This window comes from Coregonus lavaretus, assembly GCF_964263955.1.
Source record: "Coregonus lavaretus genome assembly, contig: HAP1_SCAFFOLD_2423, whole genome shotgun sequence".
Classification (NCBI taxonomy): domain Eukaryota; kingdom Metazoa; phylum Chordata; class Actinopteri; order Salmoniformes; family Salmonidae; genus Coregonus; species Coregonus lavaretus.
This window is the reverse complement of record NW_028166877.1, coordinates 42100-68220: the sequence shown is the minus strand read 5'-3', so window position 1 is coordinate 68220 and position 26121 is coordinate 42100. Positions and strand designations below refer to the sequence as shown.

General features: G+C 41.2%; 1 protein-coding gene and 1 pseudogene across 2 annotated transcripts; both read left to right on the top strand.

Annotated features, from left to right (window-relative positions):
- The first annotated feature begins 842 nt into the window (after positions 1 to 842).
- LOC311114185 (major histocompatibility complex class I-related gene protein-like) lies at positions 843 to 9630 on the top strand (annotated as a pseudogene). Its single transcript has 2 exons — positions 843 to 993; positions 8572 to 9630. The product of its transcript is annotated as a major histocompatibility complex class I-related gene protein-like (transcript).
- A 6099-nt stretch (positions 9631 to 15729) lies between these two features.
- On the top strand, positions 15730 to 19217 carry LOC311114186 (major histocompatibility complex class I-related gene protein-like). The gene is made up of 2 exons (XM_084189458.1): positions 15730 to 15862; positions 16803 to 19217. Exons 1-2 carry the CDS (start codon positions 15805 to 15807, stop codon positions 17747 to 17749), a joined length of 1005 nt encoding a protein of 334 aa, XP_084045584.1. The 5' UTR covers positions 15730 to 15804; the 3' UTR covers positions 17750 to 19217.
- The last annotated feature ends 6904 nt before the right edge of the window (positions 19218 to 26121 follow it).

Here is a 26121-nt window from a genome sequence, read left to right as displayed (position 1 = left end):
GGTAATTATTAGAATATGGAATATATTAGTCAATTATTGCGTTCAATGGAAACTCACCCTAGCAGACAATTGTCGCATCTATTTTCTATGCAAGTTAATGGAAACATAGCTATTGAATATCCATTTGAGCATGGTGAAGTTATTAATTACACTTTGGACAGTGTATCAATACACCAAGTCACTACAAAGATACAGGCCTCCTTCCTAACTCAGTTGCCGGAGAAGAAGGAAACCACTCAGGGATTTCACCATGAGGCCAATGGTGACTTTAAAACAGTTACAGAGTTTAATGGCTGTGATAGGGGAAAAAATTAGGATGGATCAACAACATTGTAGTTACTCCACAATACTGACCTAAATGACAGAGTGAAATGAAGGAAGCCTGTACATAATACAACAATTCCAAAACATGCATCCTGTTTGCAATAAGGCACTAAAGTAAAACTGCAAAAAATATGGCAAATAAATCAACTTTATGTCCTGAATACAAAGCATTATGTTTGGGGCAAATCCAACACAACATCACTGAGTACCACTCTTCATATTTTCAAGCATGGTGGTGGCTGAATCCTGTTATGGGTATGTTCTAGAGTAAAACCTGGTTCAGTCTGCTTTCCAACAGGGGGGATGTGAAAGGTATTTGGGGGATGCGGGAGGGTTTGATAATGGTTAGTAGGGCTCTTTTTATTTTCTTAGTAGCACAGGATTAGATAGTTTAGTTTCGCTTAATGTTTGTTTCTTTATTCATTTAGTCTGTAAACTGTGATTGACTACATACTCCAGTACAGTAGGTGGCGACATGCACCTCTAAAGTTTGTTTGCAGACCACCTTAATATTGTAGAAGAAGAAGATAAGCATTATCGAAAGGAAAAGTCAGATTCACTTGAGAGCTAGAAACCTCATATGTGAGGCTACTGCAAAAGTAGTGAACATTTCTAAATCATGGGCAAACTTTTTGTTTGTTATTTTGTTTTCCACCATTATCAACGCAGGTAAGATGGACTATTTACTTTCTCTCAACTCATTGAAAGATTTTTTATGTTATACAATGTTAAATGGAGAGTTTGGGACTATAAGGTTCTATCTGCATTTTTGTCAAACTAGTTATTGACATAGCCTTGTTCTGTTCAATGTTCTCTCCCTATATAGTACTCTAAATACCCCAATTCATGTTGTTCAGTTCAAGAGAATACAAGATCAAAATTGCTGATGCTAGGCAGCTGCACAGATATGGCTCTACCTGCAGAGCACATGCCTCTTTGCCCTTCCAGTCTCCAAAGTGTCCTTTTGGGTGGTGATATAATTTCCCCAAAAAGTTTTGTAATTAAAAAAAAATGTTTTGTCATTGTTGTTTGGACCCACTGCCTGCAAGTCGTCTGTTGGTTGTGCCTGTTGATCTGCCCTGTACAGAGCTCAGCTCGCACGCGTGACCTGTTGCACCTTTTTCCAAGTCTGCCCTGTCCAGATATTGCCAGGCCCAGTATGTAAACATGCATGGTTTGAGAGATACGTTCACCGGTCGAGTGTGTGTGCCAACTACCTAGTTTAAATTTCAACAGTGCTGCCACAGCAGAATAACATTTAATTATCACTTGATAACACTTGATTTAGCCTACATCATCATCAATATTCAGTCTGATTGGCTGATACTCACAGCAGAGAGAGGCAGGAAGACAGAGAGGTAAATCACAATCAGTAAAATAAATAGAGTTAGCTAACTAGCAGATTTACATCAATCATCAACATCAATGATCAGCTGCTAGCCCACCCTCTTTTCCCAACGTCAATCATGACTTTAGGAGGCACTAACTAGCTTGCTTACCATTTTTGATGATGAGTGTGTGTGGTTTTTTCTCTTTGAACACTTTGTTCCCCCTGAAAAGTCTGTGCACGGCCCTGCCTGACACCATGCAAACCAATGAGTGTTCGGAACTTTAAAGCCAATTATCTCAATATCATCTTTTTGCAGTGTTACGGATACAGGTATCCTGTGTCCTGTGTTTTTCTCTCCTTCTGCCCTAATCACAGGTGTCCTGTATGTTCCTGATTGGTGGTCGTTGAGGTGTCTGCTGATTGGACCAATCAGTGAACATTCCTGTGCATTGCACCACCTGTTACTCGTTTTTTCAATCACACATCCCATTATATAAAAACCAGTCACTTGTGTTTGTTAGAGAGAGAGAATATTTCTGTATGTGAGTATGGACACTGTGGTGTCCTGTTTTTGTTTACTCACTCAGTTGCTGGTTACTATGATTGGTAATTCTGTTAGACCACTGTTTTGTATGTGAGTAATGGATACTGTGATGTCCTGTGTTTAGAGTACTCATTAGTTTGCTGGTTACTCTGTTTGGTAACTATTGTGTGTTTCTGGGAAAGGGGAGTTTGAGCTAGCTGCCCTTGGGCATACATTTCCCGTAGAAAGAACTGTCTATAAACACTAGTTAGACCTGAGCGGACCACCCACTGTATTTTTGTATGGTAGCAGTAGCCTAGCGGTTCTTGAGGCAGGCAAGATCAGCTTAGGGGTGTTTTACACTATTGTTTCATTTCTTGGGTCCTGCTCAGCCCTTTTTCCCAAACCTTTACCGTGTGTTCAGAAATAAACCATTTGTGTTTGACGGTAGTTCATGGTTGTTGTGTCATATTTGTTCTCACTGTTCCATGCCACCCTTATAATTTACATGAATTATGTTACGGGTCTCATGTCCATCACCCTAGACGTTCAAAGCCACGGGGTTCGTAACATAAAGTGGGTGCTCGTCCGGGATTTATCCCATGCTACTCATGTAAATTAGTAGGTGTCTGGTTCAGTGTTGAGCTTGGCAGCTGTTACTACCTGTTTTTTGTTTGTGTTCAGTAGTCGACGGCTCGTGTTGCTAGTAGGATGGCTACTTTTGAGTTGGAAGCATTTTTGGAAAACCCTACGTGGGAGGTTTTTGAGAATTGCCGTAGAGTGGATCTACAGGTTTTGGCTGACCACTTTTCTGTACCGATATCAAGGGTTTTAGTGAAAGCCGAAGTGAGGAAAGCAGTGTTAGAAATATTGTTGAGCGAGCGAGTGCTTGAGTTACCGCCGCCTGAGTCTGCTGCTCCTGTAGGGGAGGTGGTGGCTGTTCCTGTAAGCCCATCAGTGTCTGAGGACGAGGCTAAGGCTCCGGCCACATTGCCCCGTTATGACCCACTCTCCCCACTGACTGACAGTGATGCCAGGATGGATGTCCGCTTGACACGGCTCCAAATGGAGGCGGAAGAGCGGGCACAAATCAGGCTAGACAAACTGGAGACGCGTAAGCTTGATCAAGAACTGGAGACGCGTAAGATGGAACTGGAGATGCGTAAGATGGAACTGGAGATGCGTAAAATGGAACTAGAGGCAGAAACAGCGAGGTTAGTCTCTGCTAATACTATGCCTGCTAGTGAGCCATCCTCTCCAGCTGTGTCGTCTGCTACTTTTGATATTAGTAGGCAGATCACCTTGGTACCTGTGTTCAGGGAGTCAGAGGTTGATTCCTATTTCAGTGTGTTTGAACGGATAGCGGTAGCATTGAAATGGCCCGAAGAGGTATGGTGCCTATTACTTCAGTGTAAACTAACAGGTAAAGCCCAAGAGGTTCTGGCAGCGCTACCTCTTGAAGACAGTTTGAATTATGAAGTGGTCAAAGCTACTGTTCTTCGTGCCTATGAGCTTGTTCCTGAGGCATATCGACAGAGATTTAGGTCTCATAAAAAGTCTCCTACTCAGACTTATGTGGAGTTTGCTAGAGACAAAGGAAATCTGTTTGACAAATGGCACAGTGCTAGTAAAGTAACTGATTTTAACTCTCTACGGGAGTTAATCTTGTTAGAAGAGTTTAAAAATTGCTTACCGGAACGCATTGTAGTTTATCTGAACGAACAGAAAGTATCCTCACTGTCGGAAGCGTCTGTATTGGCAGACGAGTTTGTGTTGACGCATAAGAGCGTGTTTTCGGCTCGTACGGAGAGCAGGGCTGCGGAGTTGCTAACTTTTAGTCCTAGTCGACCAGCAGTACATCCAGCACGCCCAAAAGATGTGCGTCACTGTTTCTATTGTCATAAGGTGGGACATATGGTTAATGATTGCTTTCTGCTAAAACGCAAACCGGGGATGCCTCAGCACGCCAGGCCGCCAACGGGTGTTGGGCTGATTCGTACGGTTGTAAGGCCGGAATCAAGACAGAGGCCTCATAGTGAATGTGGTTTGAAAGTCCCTGTCCCAGATCACAGTTATGAACCGTTCATTTTTGAGGGGTTTGTTTCTATATCAGATGACGAAGCGTCTCAGCGTCCAGTTAGAATCCTCAGAGATACTGGTGCGGCGCAGTCGTTCATACTAGCTGATGTGTTGCCCTTGTCTAATAATACATATTGTGGTTCCAGTGTGTTAGTACAAGGAATTGAAATGGGATTTGTTCCAGTGCCATTGCACTTTGTGAACGTACACTCTGAGTTAGTCAGTGGAGTGTTCAGAGTTGGAGTACGTCCTATGTTGCCAGTAAAAGGTGTGACATTTTATAATGGGCAACGATATTGCCGGAGGAAAGGTGATACCCGTATTGGAGGTATTGGATAAAAGTGACCAGTCTCTCTCCGAGGAGCTGGCACAGGGTTATCCAGATGTGTTCCCCGCTTGTGCTGTCACACGTGCTCAAGCACGACAAGTGGGTGAAGTGATAGATTTGTCGAACACGATTCTATTCAGAGAGTGTGACCCAGAGGATAGTTCGGGTGCTACCTCTGGTAAGCTGGTGCAGTCTGACCAACAGTCCAGAGAAAGGAAGAAGGATGTGGAACTTGTTGCTGAGGCAATACAGTTACCAGTCACTCGTGAGCAGCTGATCGCTAACCAAAAGGTTGACATTAGCCTGGCTAAATGTTTTTCTAGTGTTGTCTCAGAGGAGGAGCTAAAGAAGAAAAACATGGCATACTTCATTGATGGTAATCTCCTCATGCGTAAATGGACATCCCATGTTGACGCTGGCGGAGATTGGAATGCTGTTTACCAAATAGTGATTCCTATAGCCTTTCGACAAAATGTTTTATCCCTCGCTCATGATCACCAGTGGTCCGGACATCTGGGAGTCACCAAGACTTATGATCGAGTTTTGCGACATTTCTTTTGGCCTGGTTTAAAACAAGATGTGGCTCAGTTCTGTCGGACTTGCCACACCTGTCAAGTAACTGGGAAACCGAACCAGGTTATTTCCCCCGCTCCTCTTTGTCCCATACCGGCCATAGGTGAACCCTTCGAACATGTGATGGTTGATTGTGTTGGACCATTACCAAAAACAAAATCTGGTAACCAGTTTATGTTGACAATTATGTGTGTGGCCACCAGGTACCCAGAGGCCATTCCTCTGCGAAGGATTACTGCTCCAGTGGTGAGTAAAGCGTTGATCAAATTCTTCTCAACTTTTGGGTTACCTAAGGTGATACAAACTGATCAGGGTACGAATTTCCTTTCTAAACTTTTCAAACAAGTGTTAAAATCCTTGTCAGTTACACACCGTGTGTCAAGCGCATATCACCCAGAGTCTCAGGGTGCGCTTGAACGTTGGCATCAGACCCTGAAGTCTATGCTCCGTAAATATTGCTTGGAATCTGAGAAAGATTGGGATGAGGGAGTTCCTCTAGTGTTGTTTGCTGTCCGTGAGACAGTACAGGAATCCCTAGGGTTCAGCCCAGCTGAACTGGTGTTTGGACACACCATGAGAGGACCTATGAAAGTCCTTAAGGATCAGTTTTTGTCACAGTTTTTGTCACATGGTGCCTGTGCTCTAGCAAAGGAAGCGCTGTCTTCCTCACAGAAACGGATGAAACGACACTATGACACACAGGCTGTTTCTCGTTCACTGCAGCCAGGTGACCAAGTTCTTGTATTGTTGCCTGTGCCAGGAGCGTCATTGTCAGCACGTTTCTCTGGTCCTTATGTCATTGAAAAGAAACTAAGTGAAACTGACTATGTGATACAGACTCCTGATAGAAAACGCCAATCTCGTGTGTGCCACGTTAACATGTTGAAGACATACCACACCAGACCCGTCACTCAGGTAGACAGTCCAGAGAAACTGGCCGAGTCGGCTGTCTCTATTGCTGCTACGGCTGTAGTGGGAGGTCATGTTAATGATGTGGACGGAGATGGTTTGGAGTTGCGCAATACTCAGCAGCAGTGTGCTAGATTGCCCAATTCAGAGATGCTGCTGTCTCTCCCGTCAAGCCTGATTAATTTAACGGACAGACAGTCAGATGATATTGTGAGACTATTACACAGCTTTCCATGTCTTTTTAATGATGTTCCTACATGTACAAATGTGTTAGAACATGACATTAATGTTGGAAACGCTGCACCTATCAAGCAACATGCTTATCGTGTCAACGTCGCTAAGAGAAAGATAATGAGGGGTGAGGTCGGTTATTTGCTGGAGAATAACCTGGCTATGCCAAGTTCAAGTCCTTGGAGTTCTCCGTGCATTCTGGTTCCTAAACCTGATGGGACATCCAGATTATGTACGGACTATCGGAAAGTCAATGCTGTCACAGTGCCCGACTCGTTCCCGTTACCCAGACTGGATGACTGTATTGATACTGTTGGTGCTGCTACTTATGTAACCAAACTAGATCTTCTAAAAGGTTACTGGCAGGTGCCGTTAACCCCACGTGCCTCCGACATCTCTGCCTTTGTGACCCCAGATCACTTCCTACAATATGCTGTCATGGCATTTGGGATGCGGAACGCACCAGCCACTTTCCAACGCCTGGTTAACACAGTATTGGCTGGAGTTCCTAATTGTAGTGCTTACCTTGATGATCTGGTAATTTATTCAACTGAGTGGTCTGATCATGTTAAAACTCTAAGGGTAGTGTGTGAACGTCTAGCAACCGCTTCTCTAACCCTGAACTTAGCAAAGTGCGAGTTTGGGAAGGCCACTGTTACTTATCTTGGTAAACAGGTCGGCCATGGTCAGGTGCGCCCTGTAAATGCCAAGGTCTCCGCTATAAACGCATTTCCCGCACCTACCACCAGAAGAGAGCTACGCCGTTTTTTAGGGATGGTTGGCTACTACCGTAGTTTCTGTAAAAATTTCTCTGCGGTAGTTGCTCCATTAACGGATTTGCTCAGTCCGGCGAGAAAATTTGTATGGTCAGAAGATTGTTGTACTGCTTTCAACACTGCTAAAGCACTCTTATGTAGTACTCCTGTTCTTGCTGCGCCAGATTTTGAACGACCGTTTAAACTGGAGGTAGATGCAAGTGCCAGAGGTGCTGGTGCTGTTCTACTGCAGCAGGGCCAGAGTGGAGTGGACCATCCTGTCTGTTATTTTTCACGGAAATTTAACAAATGTCAGACAAACTATTCCACCATTGAACAAGAAGCTCTAGCTTTGTTGTTAGCTCTGCAGTACTTTGAAGTTTATGTTGGTTCCAGTGCATTACCAGTGATAGTGTATACTGACCATAACCCCTTAGTTTTTCTCCACCGGATGTACAACCAGAACCAACGCCTTATGCGTTGGGCACTTGTCGTGCAAAATTATAATTTGGAGATCCGCCACAAAAAGGGGTTGGATAATGTGTTGGCAGATGCTTTGTCTCGTGTGTAATGATCTAGGTTTTTTTTTGTTATCCCGGCAGGATGATTTGTGAATTTGGGTGTTGTGATAGTACGTGTGTCGCAAACCATTGTGGTTTGCTCTTTTAAGGGTGGGAGTGTTACGGATACAGGTATCCTGTGTCCTGTGTTTTTCTCTCCTTCTGCCCTAATCACAGGTGTCCTGTATGTTCCTGATTGGTGGTCGTTGAGGTGTCTGCTGATTGGACCAATCAGTGAACATTCCTGTGCATTGCACCACCTGTTACTCGTTTTTTCAATCACACATCCCATTATATAAAAACCAGTCACTTGTGTTTGTTAGAGAGAGAGAATATTTCTGTATGTGAGTATGGACACTGTGGTGTCCTGTTTTTGTTTACTCACTCAGTTGCTGGTTACTATGATTGGTAATTCTGTTAGACCACTGTTTTGTATGTGAGTAATGGATACTGTGATGTCCTGTGTTTAGAGTACTCATTAGTTTGCTGGTTACTCTGTTTGGTAACTATTGTGTGTTTCTGGGAAAGGGGAGTTTGAGCTAGCTGCCCTTGGGCATACATTTCCCGTAGAAAGAACTGTCTATAAACACTAGTTAGACCTGAGCGGACCACCCACTGTATTTTTGTATGGTAGCAGTAGCCTAGCGGTTCTTGAGGCAGGCAAGATCAGCTTAGGGGTGTTTTACACTATTGTTTCATTTCTTGGGTCCTGCTCAGCCCTTTTTCCCAAACCTTTACCGTGTGTTCAGAAATAAACCATTTGTGTTTGACGGTAGTTCATGGTTGTTGTGTCATATTTGTTCTCACTGTTCCATGCCACCCTTATAATTTACATGAATTATGTTACGGGTCTCATGTCCATCACCCTAGACGTTCAAAGCCACGGGGTTCGTAACATGCAGATAGAACCTTATAGCTCTCAATGTTGATAACTGTGGATAATATCACTCCTCTCTCAGGTTCAGGATCACATTCTCTGTGGGCACTTGCAACACACATCATCGGAGAGACGCCTTTCCCTGAGTTTACGGTTGTGGTGATGTTGGATGAAGTTCAAGTGGGTTACTATGACTCCAACATGAAACACTTTATCTACAGGGGACTTAACCCAACAGACAAAATACATGATGACCTAGCTCAGGACGGAGCTTATGTATTTGAAATTATGTACCAGAGCATTAAAGAGAGATCCTTTCAGCTAAAGCACCACTTTAATCTCACAGAAGGTGTTCAAGTTCAGCAAAGAATGGCTGGCTGTGAGATGTTGGACAATGGTGAACCGGCCTTGGTCATGTCAAAGAACAATTTCAATGCCATTTATACAGATCGAATGTTATATTACAACATGACACATTTTACATACGATGCAGGGAAACTACTGCCAGGATGGGATGGGATGAGGAGAGCATATTTTAGAACACTTTTTGGGAATATTTTCCTTCCCATTTGAATCAAAACACTGAAGACATTCCTGAAGAGAGAGAAGAATGTTGAGATGCGTAAAGTGCCTCCCAGACTCAGGTTGATAAAGAAAGAGGTTTCTGGAGGGCTCCAGGTGAGCTGCCTGGCGTTTGGTTTCTACCCCCGCCACATCAACCTGACCCTGCTGAGAGACGGCCAGCCAGTGGCAGAACAGGAGCTGACAGGGGGGGAGGTGCTGCCTAGTGGAGATGGGACCTACCAGCTGAGGAAGAGTCTGGAGGTCAGTACTGAGGAGCTAAAGAAGAGACACAACTACACCTGTACTGCCTCTCACCTCAGTCTGGACAACAAGCTGGATGTCAGTTGGGAGTCTGGGGCAGAGAGAGTACACCTATCCACACTCTCAGCTCTAGTGGTGATGGTGCTGATTGTTACTCTATTGGGCATTTTCATTTGCTTCAAAAGGAGGAGACACACCGTATAGCAGACATTGTCACAACTTACCAACGTTGATGCAAAAGTGGCGGAGGAAATGAACCTGTCTTCAGATTCTACGACATAAGGGACAGATCATAATTTACTGGGGGCAGGGTGGTCCTAAATAGGGGAGGGTTGTCAAACGTATTTTTTTTGCTTTGGGGAGTTTTTCAATTTTTTTTCATTGGGTATAGGGGAGGGTAGTGCGTTTCTTCCTGGTTAACATTGCTCTTTTGCAGGTTTTACTATGTAATTTCTTCCATCCTAGCCACATTTCCTCATCTGCTTGCATGCGCCTATATCAAGGTGTTTTGGTACTTCCCTTATGCACCACACTTTTCCATGTGCTAACTTTTACTATACCACAGGTCAATATAGTCTACCAGTCTAATGTCTATCCTGCCCTCTATCCACCATTCATAGTGATAATAGTGGTAGGTGGATCGTTTGTCCAGATCTGCAATAGGCTAACTAGCAATCATACCACACATAAAATCATTCAAAGGTGCATCAATTTTAAACATGAATCGACAAGGAAAAATAGGAATAGCTGATAGGCAGTCGACAGGTTAGGTGCATCATTACACTTGAAAGAACAGTGAAGACATGAAACACACAGCTCAAAAAGCTCCCCTATTGATCTTGTTCAGGGACAATACAATTATCATACCTAGACTATAGTAGCCTACAACACTACAATGCAATTAATAATTGCCTTATTGATTTCAAGTGAGTTCAAAATTCTACTCTAGGATGCAGTTAAAATGTCATTTGAATAATAGTGCAAAAGCCCTGTGATTTAAATGTTTCATTCGATTTGGATCAGTTGTGGGTCTACTCTCGACAGTTTATAAGGTCTAGAAAAGGCACAGGAGTCTGGCTGTATTTTTACTTCCGATACTGAATGCACTGTCTGTTGCAGATCATCATTCTCCCGAGTTGGCCTATAATAATGTGACCACATATGCTCCCGGCAGGCCCAGTTATACAGGAAAGCTCAGCCTCCTCTCCAATCAGAGTGGCTATTCCTCGCGCACCCAGAACTTAATGCTTTAATATAGTATAAATATTTATCATTTAACTTTTAAAATGAATTACGTTTTTATATGTGGCATAAACACAACCAGTCACAATGTTTTAATCTGATTAGGCTACTTCAAAAGTCTCCTGTAGGTGTTCGCACTTTCATCCAAAATATAATTCCAGCATCCTTAAATGGCTTGACATTCACCAGGTTTCCATCCAAACTTTTTTGGCGAGTAAAGTAGCATACATGTTGGATATAAAATGTCACGACATCATGGGAAAGAATGTAGTTTATTAGACTACAAATGAAATAAGTTATGATGAACTTCACAGGGTGGTGAAAGTGCACAGTGATGAGGTTGATCTTCCTTTCAATAAATATGGAGGATCTTATTCTGGTGAAAATGATGATCGATGCTTGGCTGCCATTTGACAAATAAAATAATCTTGCACTTTTGTCCATAATAAACTCATCATGTAGTACGCTTTACCCGCACTGTATCTGCAAGATGTTGGCTAGAGCACACATGCCAATACCAGAGTGGGCACATTCGATATAGAGGTCATTCGGAAAGTATTCAGACCCCTTGACGTTACAGCCTTACTCTAAAATTGCTTAAATTGTTTTTTTCCCTAATCATTCTACACACAATACCCATAATGACAAAGCAAAAACAGTTTTTTGTAGAAAGTTTTGCTAATTTATACAAAATAAAAAACTGAAATATCACATTACAGCCTTGAGTCTTCTTGGGTATGACGCTACAAGCTTGGCACACCTGTATTTGGGGAGTTTCTCCCATTCTTCTCTGCAGATCCTCTCAAGCTCTGTCAGGTTGGATGGGGAGCGTCGCTGCACAGCTATTTTCAGGTCTCTCCAGAGATATTTGATTGGGTTTAAGTCCGGGCTCTGGCAGGGCCACTCAAGGACATTCAGAGACAAAGGGTCTGAATACTACCATTTTCTAATAACATTTTGCTTTGTCATTATGGGGTATTGTGTGTAGATTGAGCAGAGAAAAAAAATATTGAATCAATTTTAGAATAAGGCTGTAATGTAACAAAATGTGGAAAAAGGGAAGGGGTCTGAAGATTTTCCAAATGCACTGCACCTACCCAACATTTTTTAAAAACAAAACCTTCAGTAGGCCTGGAGTTGAAAATGTGATGGAACCCATTTAACTTGTATTTTTTATTCGGTACATGGGAATTTAACCTCAAAAGTTATTTTAATGTGCACTACATATTTATGCACAGACTTGAATCTGCAACAAGTTAATTTGATGGAAACTCCACAATTAAAAGCCAATTAATAAAATTGTAGTCGGCCAAATTCTCCATGAGAGTCTATAATGGCCTACACCCCGAATTTTCTCTTCAGCACCATTCTCTCACGACTTGCTCACACGTGAGACAGCTGTTGAGGATAGAGAGAGGGAGAGAGGAGCCTTGGCCTAGCCTGCTGTTGATTGTGATGATGGAGGCCTTTTTCATTGAAGTAAAACAAAATTTAGAGGGAAAAGAGTAAGCCTATAGTGAAAAGCCTACAAGGGGAATTTAATATAAGTTTTAATATTGTAGTGGACTAAGATGAGAAGAACTTTGGCAAGACCAAATGCAGGCTACTGTGCAACTCCCTATTCAGGTAGGATGCAATTTTGAACCTTAAATTCGTATTTATAATTCTTTGTTTTATCATTATTATAATTGTATATCATTGTTATTATTGTAAGCCTATTTATTAATCGAAACCAGATTTTTTAATATGCAAAACCTGTTTTGTTTAATTCTGTTGAGACATTTTCATTGGCTAAATTAAATTTGATCAGTCTTTTTAAATTTGTGCTCCATATTTAATTTAAGATTGTTTATAAGTAGGTCTGTTTAAAATAAATACCATTAGCCTATTTCTGCCATTTGTTGGGTACAGTAAGCCCTTGCCTTTGTTGGTAATTGCTGCAATATAACCTGTCAAAACTTTTTTGAAACTGCTTGAAACATGTTGGTATTACAGACTCAGTCAGCACAGGTTGAAAATGTCAGTGAAGACACTTGCCAGTTGGTCAGCACATGCTCGGAGTACACGTCCTGGTAGTCCGTCTGGCTCTGCGGCCTTGTGAATGTTGACCTGTTTAAAGGACTTACTCACATTGGCTACGGAGAGCGTGATCACACAGTCATCCGGAACAGCTGATGCTCTTATGCATGCTTCGGTGTTGCTTGCCTCGAAGCGATCATAGAAGTAATTTAGCTCGTCTGGTAGGCTCGTGTCACTGGGCAGCTCGCGGCTGTGCTTCTCTTTGTAGTCCGTAACAGTTTGCAAAACTCTGCCACATCCGACGAGTGTCGGAGCCTGTGTAGTATGATTCATTCTTAATCCTGTTTTGACGCTTTGCCTGTTTGATAGTTCGTCGGAGGGCATAGCGGGATTTCTTATAATTGTCCGGGTTAGAGTCCCGCTCCTTGAAAGCAGCAGCTCTACCCTTTAGCTCAGTGTGGATGTTGCTTGTAATCCATGGCTTCTGGTTGGGATATGTACGTATGGTCACTGTGGGGACGACGTCATCGATGCACTTATTGATGAAGCCAGTGACTGTTGTGGTGTACTCCTCAATGCCATAGGAAGAATCCTGGAACATATTCCAGTCTGTGCTAGCAAAACAGTCCTGTAGCTTAGCATCTGCGTCATCTGACCACTTCTGTATTTAGCGAGTCACTGGTACTTCCTGCTTTAGTTTTTGCTTGTAAGCAGGAATCAGGAGGATAGAGTTATTGTCAGATTTGCCAAATGGAGGGTGAGGGAGAGCTTTGTACGCTTCTTTGTGTGTGGAGTAAAGGTGGTCTAGAGTTTTTAATCCTCTGGTTGCACATTTAACATGCTGATAGAAATGAGGTAAAACGGATGTACGTTTCTCTGCATTAAAGTCCCCTGCCACTAGGACCGACGCCTCTGGATGAGCATTTTCTTGTTTTTTTTATGGCCTTATACAGCTCATTGAGTGCGGTCTTAGTGCTAGCATCGGTTTGTGGTGGTAAATAGACAGCTACGAAAAATATAGATGAAAACTCTCTTGGTAAATATTGTTGTCTACAGCTTATCATGAGATGCTCTACCTAAGGCGAGCAAAGCCTTGAGACTTCCTTAATATTAAATTTCATGCACCAGCTGTTATTTACAAATATACACAGACTGCCACCCCTTGTCTTACCGGAGGCAGCTGTTCTATCTTGCCAATGCACCGAAAACCCGTATGTATGTACTGTATGTTATCCATGTCGTTGTTCAGCCACGACTCGGTGGAACATAAGATATTACAGTTTTTAATGTCCCATTGGTAGGAATTTCTTGATCGGAGGTCATCCATTTTATTATCCAATGACTGTACGTTCAAAGAACTTTCTAAGAATGTTATTTAAAAACATAAATTCTGTTCACAGCATCAACAAAACTCTCTTTATCCTCTATCTTGTTAAGTGTGTTCAGGTATCTGAGCATGAGGCCTTAGGCAGTAGTCCAGATTTGCATTTATATATGTGCTGCCTTTGTCACTTCTCTGATTTTGAGTGCAGCGAATTTGCATATTCCAGTGAGAGAAGTGGGTGAGAAAAGAAAGGTGGTTCCTTGGTGGACTGAAGATTGCACTGTGGCTATTCAAGAAAGAAGTAGGGCCTAGTATAGAGTATGACGTAGGACTTTGACTCCTGAAAATCTAGTTCATTTCCAAAGGAAGAGAGCTTTGGTGCGGAGGGTCGTTAAGTCTGCCAAGAGAAATGCATGGAGACAGTTCAGTTCTACAATAGGCAGGGGTACTGAGCTGGGAGATTATTGGTCCATGTTGAAGAAGATGACTGGAAGAAGAAAAAGCACTCGAATTCCAGTTTTGGTTGATGGTGATTATCTGGCTGTATCAGATAATGAAAGAGCTGACCTGTTGGGGAAGACATTTGCTAATGTACATAGAGGGGTTACTTTGAACAAAGTGTACAAGCAACGGAGGCGTGAGGTTTGAAATGGTAATACTAATGTGTATAAGAAGAGGGATATTGGTGACTCTTCTTTGGATGCTGATTTTACATTGCATGAGATGTGATAAGCCCTAATAAATAGGCTATGGTTGTACAGCACCAGGTTAGGATAAATGGTGTTATGCAATGTTTCAATCCTAAATATTCTCCTGGGATTATTTAATAAAATCTGGAGTGAAGAGGTTATACCTTCTGGATGGAAACATGCAGTTATATTACCTTTTGTAAAGCCTTGGATCCTTTGATGTGGAGATATGTGAACGACTATGAACTGTTAGTATACTGTATTGAGCTGTTGGCGATAGTAGCTGCCCTCCAGTGGCTGGAGGAAATTCAACCTGTCAGAATTGTAGTATGCTCAGATTCCCTGTCTGTATTGAATAGTTTCTCATCTGGCAAATCTAATAGGAGTTACCTAGTATTGGAGGCATTCATGTTATTATGGAGAATCGAGAGACAAGGTGTAGTAGTGCGATTCTGCTGGGTCCCAGCCCATTCTGGAGTGGGCGGGAATGAAATAGTAGATCAGGTAGCCAAAACGGCTTTAAAACAAGATATCATTGGTATTCATGCACCACTGGGTAGAGGTGAGAACAAATGTAAGGTTAGAGCCATTATGATAGATGTGTGGAAGAAGAGGTGTGACTCAGAGCCTAGGGGCCAGTATTTATATGCCCTACAAAGAAAGCTTGGTGGACCAAGATTCATTGGTCAGATTAGGAAGGAAGAGGTGGTGTTTGCGCGGTTGCGTCTAGGACATTGAACTCATTATATCTGGTTGGCAAGCATACAAATGGATTGTGCACGGTTGATGAAACAGTGAGGCATGTGTTGATGTATTGTTTTAAGTACCAGTATGTGGAAGAGATAAGATTGATGTGTAGGGTTATTGAGGTAGTACAGGGATGGGGTGGTGGAATGTGAAAGGGATTTTGTGGATGGGGGAGGGTTTGAAAATAGTTAGTAGGGCTCTTTTTTATTTTCTTAGTAGTACAGGATTAGATAGGAGGGTTTAGTTTCACTTAATGTTTGTTTGTTTCTTTATTTAGTCTATAAACTGTGATTGACTACACACTCCAGTACAGTAGGGGGCGACATGCACCTCTAACGTTTGTTTGCGGATCTCCATAATATTATAGAAGAAGAAGATAAGCATAAGCGAAAGGGAAAGTGTCAGACTCACTTGAGAGTTAGAAACTGCAACATGAGCCTACTGCAAAAGTAAGGAACATTTCTAAATCATGGACAAACTGTCTGTCTTTTTATTTGTTCTTTCCTTTTCTACCATTGTCAACGCAGGTAAGATGGACTTCACTTTCTCTCAACTCATTGAAAGATGTTTTATGTTATAAAATGTTAAATTGAGAGTTTGGGACTATAAGGTTCTATTTGCATTTTTGTCAAACTGTAGTTATTGACATAGCCTTGTTCTGTTCAATGTTCTCTCCCTATATAGTACTCTAAATACCCCACTGCCCGCAAGTCATTTGTTGATCTGCCCTGTACATAGCTCAGCTCACACACGTCACCGGTTGCACCTTTTGCCAAGTCTGCCCTGTCCAGATATTGCCACGCCCGGTATCCAAAGATGCACAGCTTGAAAGATGCGGTCACCGGTCGAGTGTGTGTAGCCAACTACCTAGTTCAAATATCATCAGTAATGCCACAGCAGCATAACATTTCATTATTTTACATTTTTTGTCATTTAGCAGACGCTCTTATCCAGAGCGATTTACAGTTAGTGAGTGCATACATTATTATTTTTTTTTCATACTGGCCCCCCGTGGGAATCGAACCCACAACCCTGGCGTTGCAAACGCCATGCTCTACCAACTGAGCTACACGGGCCCCATTATCACTTGATAACATTTGATTTAGCCTAAATCAATATTCAGTCTGGTTGGCTCATACTCACAGCAGAGAGAGGCAGGAAGACAGAGAGGTAAATCACAATCAGTAAAATAAATAGTTAGCTAACTAGCAGATTTACATCAATCAGCTGCTTCATCAATCAGGCACCAACTAGCTTGCTTACAATTTGTGATGATGAGTGTGTGTTGTTTTTTCTCTTTGAACACTTTGTTCCCCCTGAAAAGTCTGTGCACGGCCCTGCCTGACACCATGCAAACCAATGAGTGTTCGGAACTTTAAAGCCAATTATCTCAATATCATCTTTTTGCAGATAGAACCTTATAGCTCTCAATGTTGATAACTGTGGATAATATCACTCCTCTCTCAGGTTCAGGATCACATTCTCTGTGGGCACTTGCAACATACATCATCGGAGAAACGCCTTTCCCTGAGTTTACGGTTGTGTTGATGTTGGATGATGTTCAAGTGGGTTACTATGACTCCAACATGAAACACTTTATCTACAGGGGACTTCACCCAACAGAGAAAATACATGATGACCTAGCTCAGGACGGAGCTCATGTATTTGGAACTATGTACCAGAGCATTAAAGAGAGATCCTTTCAGCTAAAGCACCACTTTAATCTCACAAGAGGTGTTCAAGTTCAGCAAAGAATGGCTGGCTGTGAGATTTTGAAAAATGGTGAACCAGCCCTGATCATGTCAAAGAACAATTTCAATGCCATTTATACAGATCGAATGTTATATTACAACATGACACATTTTACATACCATGCAGGGAAACTACTACCAGGATGGGATGTGATGAGGAGACATTTCTTAGAACACTTTTTTGGGAATGTTGTCCTTCCCATTTGCATCAAAACACTGAAGACATTCCTGAAGAGAGAGAAGAACATTGTGATGCGTAAAGTGCCTCCCAGACTCAGGTTGATAAAGAAAGAGGTTTCTGGAGGGCTCCAGGTGAGCTGCCTGGCATTTGGTTTCTACCCCCGCCACATCAACCTGACCCTGCTGAGAGACGGCCAGCCAGTGGCAGAACAGGAGCTGACAGGGGGGGAGGTTCTGCCTAGTGGAGATGGGACCTACCAGCTGAGGAAGAGTCTGGAGGTCAGTACTGAGGAGCTAAAGAAGAGACACAACTACACCTGTACTGCCTCTCACCTCAGTCTGGACAACAAGCTGGATGTCAGTTGGGAGTCTGGGGCAGAGAGAGTACACCTATCCACACTCTCAGCTCTACTGGTGATAGTGCTGATTGTTATTCTATTGGGCATTTTCATTTGCGTCAAAAGGAGGAGACGCACCGTATAGCAGACATTGTCTCAACTTGCCAATGTTGATGCAAAAGTGGCGGAGGAAATTAACCTGTCTTCAGATTCTGAGACATAAGGGACAGCGCATACTTCTGATACTGAATGCACTGTCTGTTGCAGATCATCATTCTCCCGAGTTGGCCTATAATAATGTGACCACATATGCTCCCGGCAGGCCCAGTTATACAGGAAAGCTCAGCCTCCTCTCCAATCAGAGTGGCTATTCCTTGCGCACCTACAACTTAATGCTTTAATATAGTATAAATATTTATCATTTAACTTTTAAAATGTATTACGTTTTTATATGTGGCAAAAACACAACCAGTCACAATGTTTTAATCTGATTAGGCTACTTCAAAAGTCTCCTGTAGGTGTTCGCACTTTCATCCAAAATATAATTCCAGCATCCTTAAATGGCTTGACATTCACCAGGTTTCCATCCAACCTTTTTTTGAGAGTAAAGTAGCATACATGTTGGATATAAAATGTCACGACATCATGGGAAAGAATGTAGTATTAGGCTACAAATGAAATAAGTTATGATGAACTTCACAGGGTGGTGAAAGTGCAAAGTGATGACGTTGATCTTCCTTTAAAAAAATATGGAGGATCTTATTCTGGTGACATGATCGATACTTGGCTGCCATTTGACAAATAAAATAATCTTGCACTTTTGTCCATAATAAACTCATCATGTAGTACGTTTTACCCGCACTGTATCTGCAAGATGTTGGCTAGAGCACACATGCCAATACCAGAGTGGGCACATTCGATATACAGTGCATTCGGAAAGTATTCAGACCCCTTGACGTTACAGCCTTATTATAAAATTGATTAAATTGTTTTTTTCCCTAATCATTCTACACACAATACCCCATAATGACAAAGCAAAAACAGTTTTTTGTAGAAATGTTTGCTAATTTATACAAAATAAAAAACGGAAATATCACATTTATATAAGTATTCAGACACTTTACTCAGTACTTTGTTGAAGCACCTTTGGCAGCAATTACAGCCTCAAGTCTTCTTTGGTATGACGCTACAAGCTTGGCACACCTGTATTTGGGGAGTTTCTCCCATTCTTCTCTGCAGATCCTCTCAAGCTCTGTCAGGTTGGATGGGGAGCGTCGCTGCACAGCTATTTTCAGGTCTCTCCAGAGATGTTTGATTGGGTTCAAGTCCGGGCTCTGGCAGGGCCACTCAAGGACATTCAGAGACAAAGGGTCTGAATAATACCATTTTCTAATACCATTTTGCTTTGTCATTATGGGGTATTGTGTGTAGATTGAGCAGAGAAAAAAATTATTTCATCAATTTTAGAATAAGGCTGTAATGTAACAAATTGTGGAAAAAGGGAAGGGGTCTGAAGATTTTCCAAATGCACTGTACCTACCCAACATTTTTTAAAAACAAAACCTTCAGTAGGCCTGGAGTTGAAAATGTGATAGAACCCATTTAACTTTTTTTTTATTCGGTACATGGGAATTTAACCTCAAAAGTTATTTTCATGTGCACTACATATTTATGCACAGACTTGAATCTGCAACAAGTCAATTTGATGGAAACTCCACAATTAAAAGCCAATTAATAAAATTGTAGTCGCCAAATTCTCCATGAGAGTCTATAATGGCCTACACCCCGAATTTTCTCTTCAGCACCATTCTCTCACGACTTGCGCACACGTGAGACAGCTGCTGGGGATAGAGAGAGGGAGAGAGGAGCCTTGGCCTAGGCTGCTGTTGATTGTGATGATGGAGGCCTTTTTCATTGAAGTAAAACAACATTTAGAGGGAAAAGAGTAAGCCTATAGTGAAAATCCTACAAGGGGAATTTAATATAAGTTTTAATATTGTAGTGGACTAAGATGAGAAGAACTTTGGCAAGACCAAATGCAGGCTACTGTGCAATTTTGAACCTTAAATTCGTATTTATAATTCTTTGTTTTATCATTATTATAATTGTATACCATTGTTATTATTATAAGCCTATTTATTAATCGAAACCAGATTTTTTAATATGCAAAACCTGTTTTGTTTAATTCTGTTGAGACATTTTCCTTGGCTAAATTAAATTTGATCAGTCTTTTTAAATTTGTGCTCCATATTTAATTTAAGATTGTTTATAAGTAGGTCTGTTTAAAATAAATACCATTAGCCTATTTCTGTCATTTGTTGGGTACAGTAGGCCCTTGCCTTTGTTGTTAATTGCTGCAATACAACCTGTTCAAAACTTTTTTGAAGTTTTATACCAAATGAAGTTCCAACTGTAATGCTGTGTTTGCCGCAATATAATAGCCTGCTAATATTTTCCCTATAAACAACTTCTTGACTTACTTTTGATGTTACCCTAATAAAAATTAGCAACTTTTGTGAAGATTTGGTGTTGTGTGGCTATTATTAAGCTTTACCTACTTCAAGCCTATAATATGAAGGCTGTGTGCACCGGCTCTCCAACTGACTCCCACAGTTTAACTTGAGGTGAGGAAGAATATTTCAGACCTACCAGAGTTACTCCTTAAATCTAACAATATAATGCTTATCTTTATATCAAATATTCTGATCGAAAATTAACGAATGAACCTCCTTATGTAAGTCTATATCTGTATAGCAGGATTTAAAAATATATATAACAAATATCTATATATCAGATGCAATAACCATCTGCAAAAATAAATGCATGACGGTGTTGTAGCGTGCTCCCTGTATATCTCTCTCTCGATCTCTCTGGGGATAGGCCTAAGCTTCTCTTCCTTTATACAGGCTGTATTAAAAAATATTAATATATATCATACAGTGAACACTTAACTGACCTAAGTCTATAGGTCTATGCATGCAATGCCCTGATGCATTTAGTGCTCAAATCTCTGACAGCTGAACCATGAGGTGGACAATTATTGTTTTAGGACAGAAGCTTAAAAACCAATAAAAAAAATAGGCTATAAAGTTTTGCATTTGCTACACACCCAAACAGAAGGAATAGTGTTATTGTCATTTGTAATAGGCTGTTTTTAAGGACATGTAAATGTGGGTCATTTGGCCAATATCCCTCATTTATTGATGGTGCTGGCTGTGCCATATTTAACGACAGACACCCAAAAGACTGGCAAGTGCACTAGTCCAGTGTCACTCTTATTATGCCTGCAGATCAGGGTTCACCAGCAGCCCCAAACATTGAACTAATAAGCTACAGATTAGTATTGAATATTTTCCCTGTATTTTACAAATGTTCCATCCCAAGAATAATAACTTTTCTTCCTGGTAACCCTGTTTTTCCAACCCAAAGACATTTTATGAGCCCATGACCAAAAAAGACCAAATGATTGTGCCATTATCCAATACATAGCTTATGATAGGCTACCGCACATTACGCACAACAGAAAAACACAAAAGCCCATAGATGTAGCTATGCTCTCTTGGGTAAGTAAATGAAACAAGCTCCAGTAAGCTAATATTTTTGAGTGTGGACTGTATTACTGTATTGTATTATACTCTATTATATGGACTGGAATTACGCACCTCTTTCAAACCATGAACCTGGGAGAGAACATGCGTTGCTGGTGCAGGACATGCAGCCTAAAAAGTTACAATTATAGGCTATCAATGAGATTTTAATGTTGAAATATAACAGGGCCTATTTTACATGTTTATAATAAGTAGCGTGATGCATGCATACCTTTCATGATATATCTCCTAATGTTGTGCAACATGCCTATTAGCCTATGTTCTCTTTCTCCATTCCTTTCTCGCTGATTGAATAATATAGGACAAGAATAAGATGCAGATGGCTTTCTTTTCTCTTCACAAAGATTGAATGGTTACTGGTCTGAACAAATAACTGCTATACCGCCATCCCGAGTTCTCTCTTTCAAACTCCCCAGCCTGTGGCCATGAGTTCTATTGGCTGCTGTATTTAACATTCAGCAAACAAGAGCTTGCATCCATCCCTCTTCCAATAGTCTATTAGTATAAGAAATTCTAAAAATAAATTATTCCAGCAAGCTATTCTAGTCTAGCTTTTCCTGGGACTCCAATAGCTATGAAGCATTTTTTAAGTACAGGGCAATGGAGTGGATGGTGCGTATTGCGCAAGAAACAGGCTATGAGTTAGAACCTTATGCATAGCCCATCATTCATTGGCTAAAAACGACATTGAATTTACAATTTAAAAAAATAAGATGACGCCAAAAGCCACATGGAGATGTGTAAATTAGTGGCGCATTTAGTCCATATATTACCGTAAAATATGCTACAACAAATAGGGACTACAATTGAAATAAGTCCCCGACTTTATTGTACAATCCCAGTCATTTTTAAATGACACATAAATTCAATCAATTAATCCATCCAAACTGTGCAGGGGAAATTTGATGAATGGAAAGAGACATCTGTTACAAAACACTAAAAAGTTTAATGACATTCCATTCGGACATTTTCAAGCCAAGCCTTCGATACTGGTGAAGCCTACAAGGTAGGGAGGGGTGTGTTTCATGTTTGTCCAGATTGACATAGTCTATTTATTGTGGTGTTGAAAATGCAAACCATGATATTGAAGTGACTGAAGTTGACATGCTTTGTTTATTGGTTGTGTGGTGCATTGGCACATTATATTTTATATAATTATAAATATGGCATCAAAATGTGGAAAATCTGATTTCTCTCTAGCTGATCATTGTCTGCAAACGGCTGTCATAGTGAAGTAATGAAACAGGCAGGGAGAGTGAGCTTGTCTGTGGTGGTCGGCGAACCTTCATGCCCATAGCCCTGCGTGGCACCGACTGTGCCACAAAAGCATGCTGAAGTGAAAAACTCGATATCAGCATTTATAAACATAGGGTCGCTACAGTAAGATATTTGTGGGCTTAAACATTTTTTATGACACCTTGTGGGCATATTTTTTTTATGACACCTTGAGTTGGACAAGCTCTCCCCAAAGTAAATTTCGATCTGGCCCTAATATACTTTTTGGACACAGATGGAATTTTATCAATTTAGCTCAATTCACAATGCAAAGATGACTGCTGGAGCACCTATGAGGCCAGACACAAAATATGTGAGTGATTCAGTTACCCAGCAGGCACATAACGTTCTGAGAACCATATATTTCTTAGGTGGGAATTTTAGTACTTCAACATAAGGTTTTCTACTGGTTTCCTCAAGGTTCTATTTAGTCATGTTCTCAGAACGTTCAGAAAACATTAAGAAACAATGTTCTTCTGTGGGAATTTCAGTACTTCAGCATAACATTTTCTGCAGGTTTCATCCTGGTTCTATTTAAAGTCATGGTGTTCAAATAACGTTCTAAGAATGTTATTTAAAAATATATAAATTCTGTTCTCAGCGTCAACAAAACTCTCTCTATTCTCTATCTTGTTAATTGTGTTCAGGTATCTGAGCATTAGGCATTAGGCATTAGTCCAACTTTGCATTTATAGTACCAGTCAAAAGTTTGGACACACCTACTCATTACAGGGTTTTCCTTTATTTGTACTATTTTCTACATTGTAGAATAATAGTGAAGACATCAAAACTATTAAATAACACATATGGAATCATGTAGTAACCAAAAAAGTGTTAAACAAATCAAAATATACTGCTAAAAAAATTAAAGGGAACACTTAAACAACACAATGTAACTCCAAGTCAATCACACTTCTGTGAAATCAAACTGTCCACTTAGGAAGCAACACTGATTGACAATACATTTCACATGCTGTTGTGCAAATGGAATAGACAACAGGTGGAAATTATAGGCAATTAGCAAGACACCCCCAATAAAGGACTGGTTTTGCAGGTGGTGACCACAGACCACTTCTCAGTTCCTATGCTTCCTGGCTGATGTTTTGGTCACTTTTGAATGCTGGCGGTGCTTTAACTCTAGTGGTAGCATGAGACGGAGTCTACAACCCACACATTTTTCTGTATTAGCTGATATCCAGTATCTTAACCAGAAGGAGAATCATGTGATCATGTGTATGAGGTCTGTTTATCATTGGAATGACTTTACAGTGTCTCTGTTTAGTATTCTATGTACAATAATACCTTTATGACAGACAATAAAATGTAGCCTAATCAAATAATGCATTGATTTATGTTAACTACGACATTAACTCATGTTAATTAAAGCAATGTCAAGTATTATTGTAACTACTCTCGAGAAGATGTTTATCACTGTGGAAGGGTTAGAAATCGAACACTTTCACTCCATTTTAAGACTGGCATGAGTATTAAACTAAAGTGAATGTTGTATACATTATAAACAATTAAACAGTTTTATTATAGAATGTTAGTGGGGAATGAATCTGTTGGATTGTAGTCAGTGCCATGAAAAGTCCTGTTCTGTTTAATGTACACAGCTCGTTTTAAACATCATTTCTTTGTGTCACTTTTCCCCAGTCAAATATTCATGGATACATTTCCACTTCAAGGCTGGACCACAATATGTATATTTTTGTAGACTGTGTTCCAAATAGCACCCTATTCCATACATAATGCACGTTGGGCCCTGGTTAAAGTAGTGCACTAGGTAGGGAATAGGGTGCCATTTGGGATGCAAACATAATCACTGGCTTAAGTCAATTAAGTTCCCCAGTTCTGCACGCTCGTGTTTTACATAAAGGAAGAAAAAAGGCTGAATTGTATTTGTCTTGGAGACTAATACCTCATAAAGAGTAAATGTAATTTGTCAATCTGAAATGAGTCAGAGTTAGTGCTGCTTGAGAGCAAAGATTAATACAACACAATTATTTGCTTTTGGAAAACACGTGCAACACACACACACACACACACACACACACACACACACACACACACACAGGAAAGAGTCTACAGTGGCAAAATGGCAAGATAGCTACATGTGTATACGTTATTGGCTCAACTGTATCAACAAGTTGTTTTCATCGCTAGCTATTATTAGCTAACGTTAGAAAGCTAGGTAGACAGATGCCTACAGGTTACATTATAGCCAGCTAGCTACAGTGGGGAGAACAAGTATTTGATACACTGCCGATTTTGCAGGTTTTCCTACTTACAAAGCATGTAGAGGTCTGTCATTTGTATCATATGTACACTTCAACTGTGAGAGACTGAATCTAAAACAAAAATCCAGAAAATCACATTGTATGATTTTTAAGTAATTAATTTGCATTTTATTGCATGACATAAGTATTTGATACATCAGAAAAGCAGAACTTAATATTTGGTACAGAAACCTTTGTTTGCAATTACAGAGATCATACGTTTCCTGTAGGTCTTGACCAGGTTTGCACACACTGCAGCAGGGATTTTGTCCCACTCCTCCAAACATACCTTCTCCAGATCCTTCAGGTTTCGGGGCTGTCGCTGGGCAATACGGACTTTCAGCTCCCTCCAAAGATTTTCTATTGGGTTCAGGTCTGGAGACTGGCTAGGCCACTCCAGGACCTTGAGATGCTTCTTACGGAGCCACTCCTTAGTTGCCCTGGCTGTGTGTTTTGGGTCGTTGTCATGCTGGAAGACCCAGCCACGACCTATCTTCAATGCTCTTACTGAGGGAAGGAGGTTGTTGGCCAAGATCTCGCGATACATGGCCCCATCCATCCTCCCCTCAATACGGTGCAGTCGTCATGTCCCCTTTGCAGAAAAGCATCCCCAAAGAATGATGTTTCCACCTCCATGCTTCACGGTTGGGATGGTGTTCTTGGGGTTGTACTCATCCTTCTTCTTCCTCCAAACACGGCGAGTGGAGTTTAGACCAAAAAGCTCTATTTTTGTCTCAACAGACCACATGACCTTCTCCCATTCCTCCTCTGGATCATCCAGATGGTCATTGGCAAACTTCAGACGGTCCTGGACATGCGTTGGCTTGAGCAGGGGTACCTTGCGTGCGCTGCAGGATTTTAATCCATGACGGCGTAGTGTGTTACTAATGGTTTTCTTTGAGACTGTGGTCCCAGCTCTCTTCAGGTCATTGACCAGGTCCTGCCGTGTAGTTCTGGGCTGATCCCTCACCTTCCTCATGATCATTGATGCCCCACGAGGTGAGATCTTGCATGGAGCTCCAGACCGAGGGTGATTGACCGTCATCTTGAACTTCTTCCATTTTCTAATAATTGCGCCAACAGTTGTTGCCTTCTCACCAAGCTGCTTGCCTATTGTCCTGTAGCCCATCCCAGCCTTGTGCAGGTCTACAATTTTATCCCTGATGTCCTTACACAGCTCTCTGGTCTTGGCCATTGTGGAGAGGTTGGAGTCTGTTTGATTGAGTGTGTGGACAGGTGTCTTTTATACAGGTAACGAGTTCAAACAGGTGCAGTTAATACAGGTAATGAGTGGAGAACAGGAGGGCTTCTTAAAGAAAAACTAACAGGTCTGTGAGAGCCGGAATTCTTACTGG

Excerpts from the sequence above, each read along its gene's own strand:
- LOC311114186 (XM_084189458.1), top strand. The coding sequence starts at position 15,805 with ATGGACAAACTGTCTGTCTTTTTATTTGTTCTTTCCTTTTCTACCATT. Across the intron at positions 15,863-16,802 it reads TTCTACCATTGTCAACGCAG|GTTCAGGATCACATTCTCTG; the intron begins GTAAGATGGACT and ends CTCCTCTCTCAG.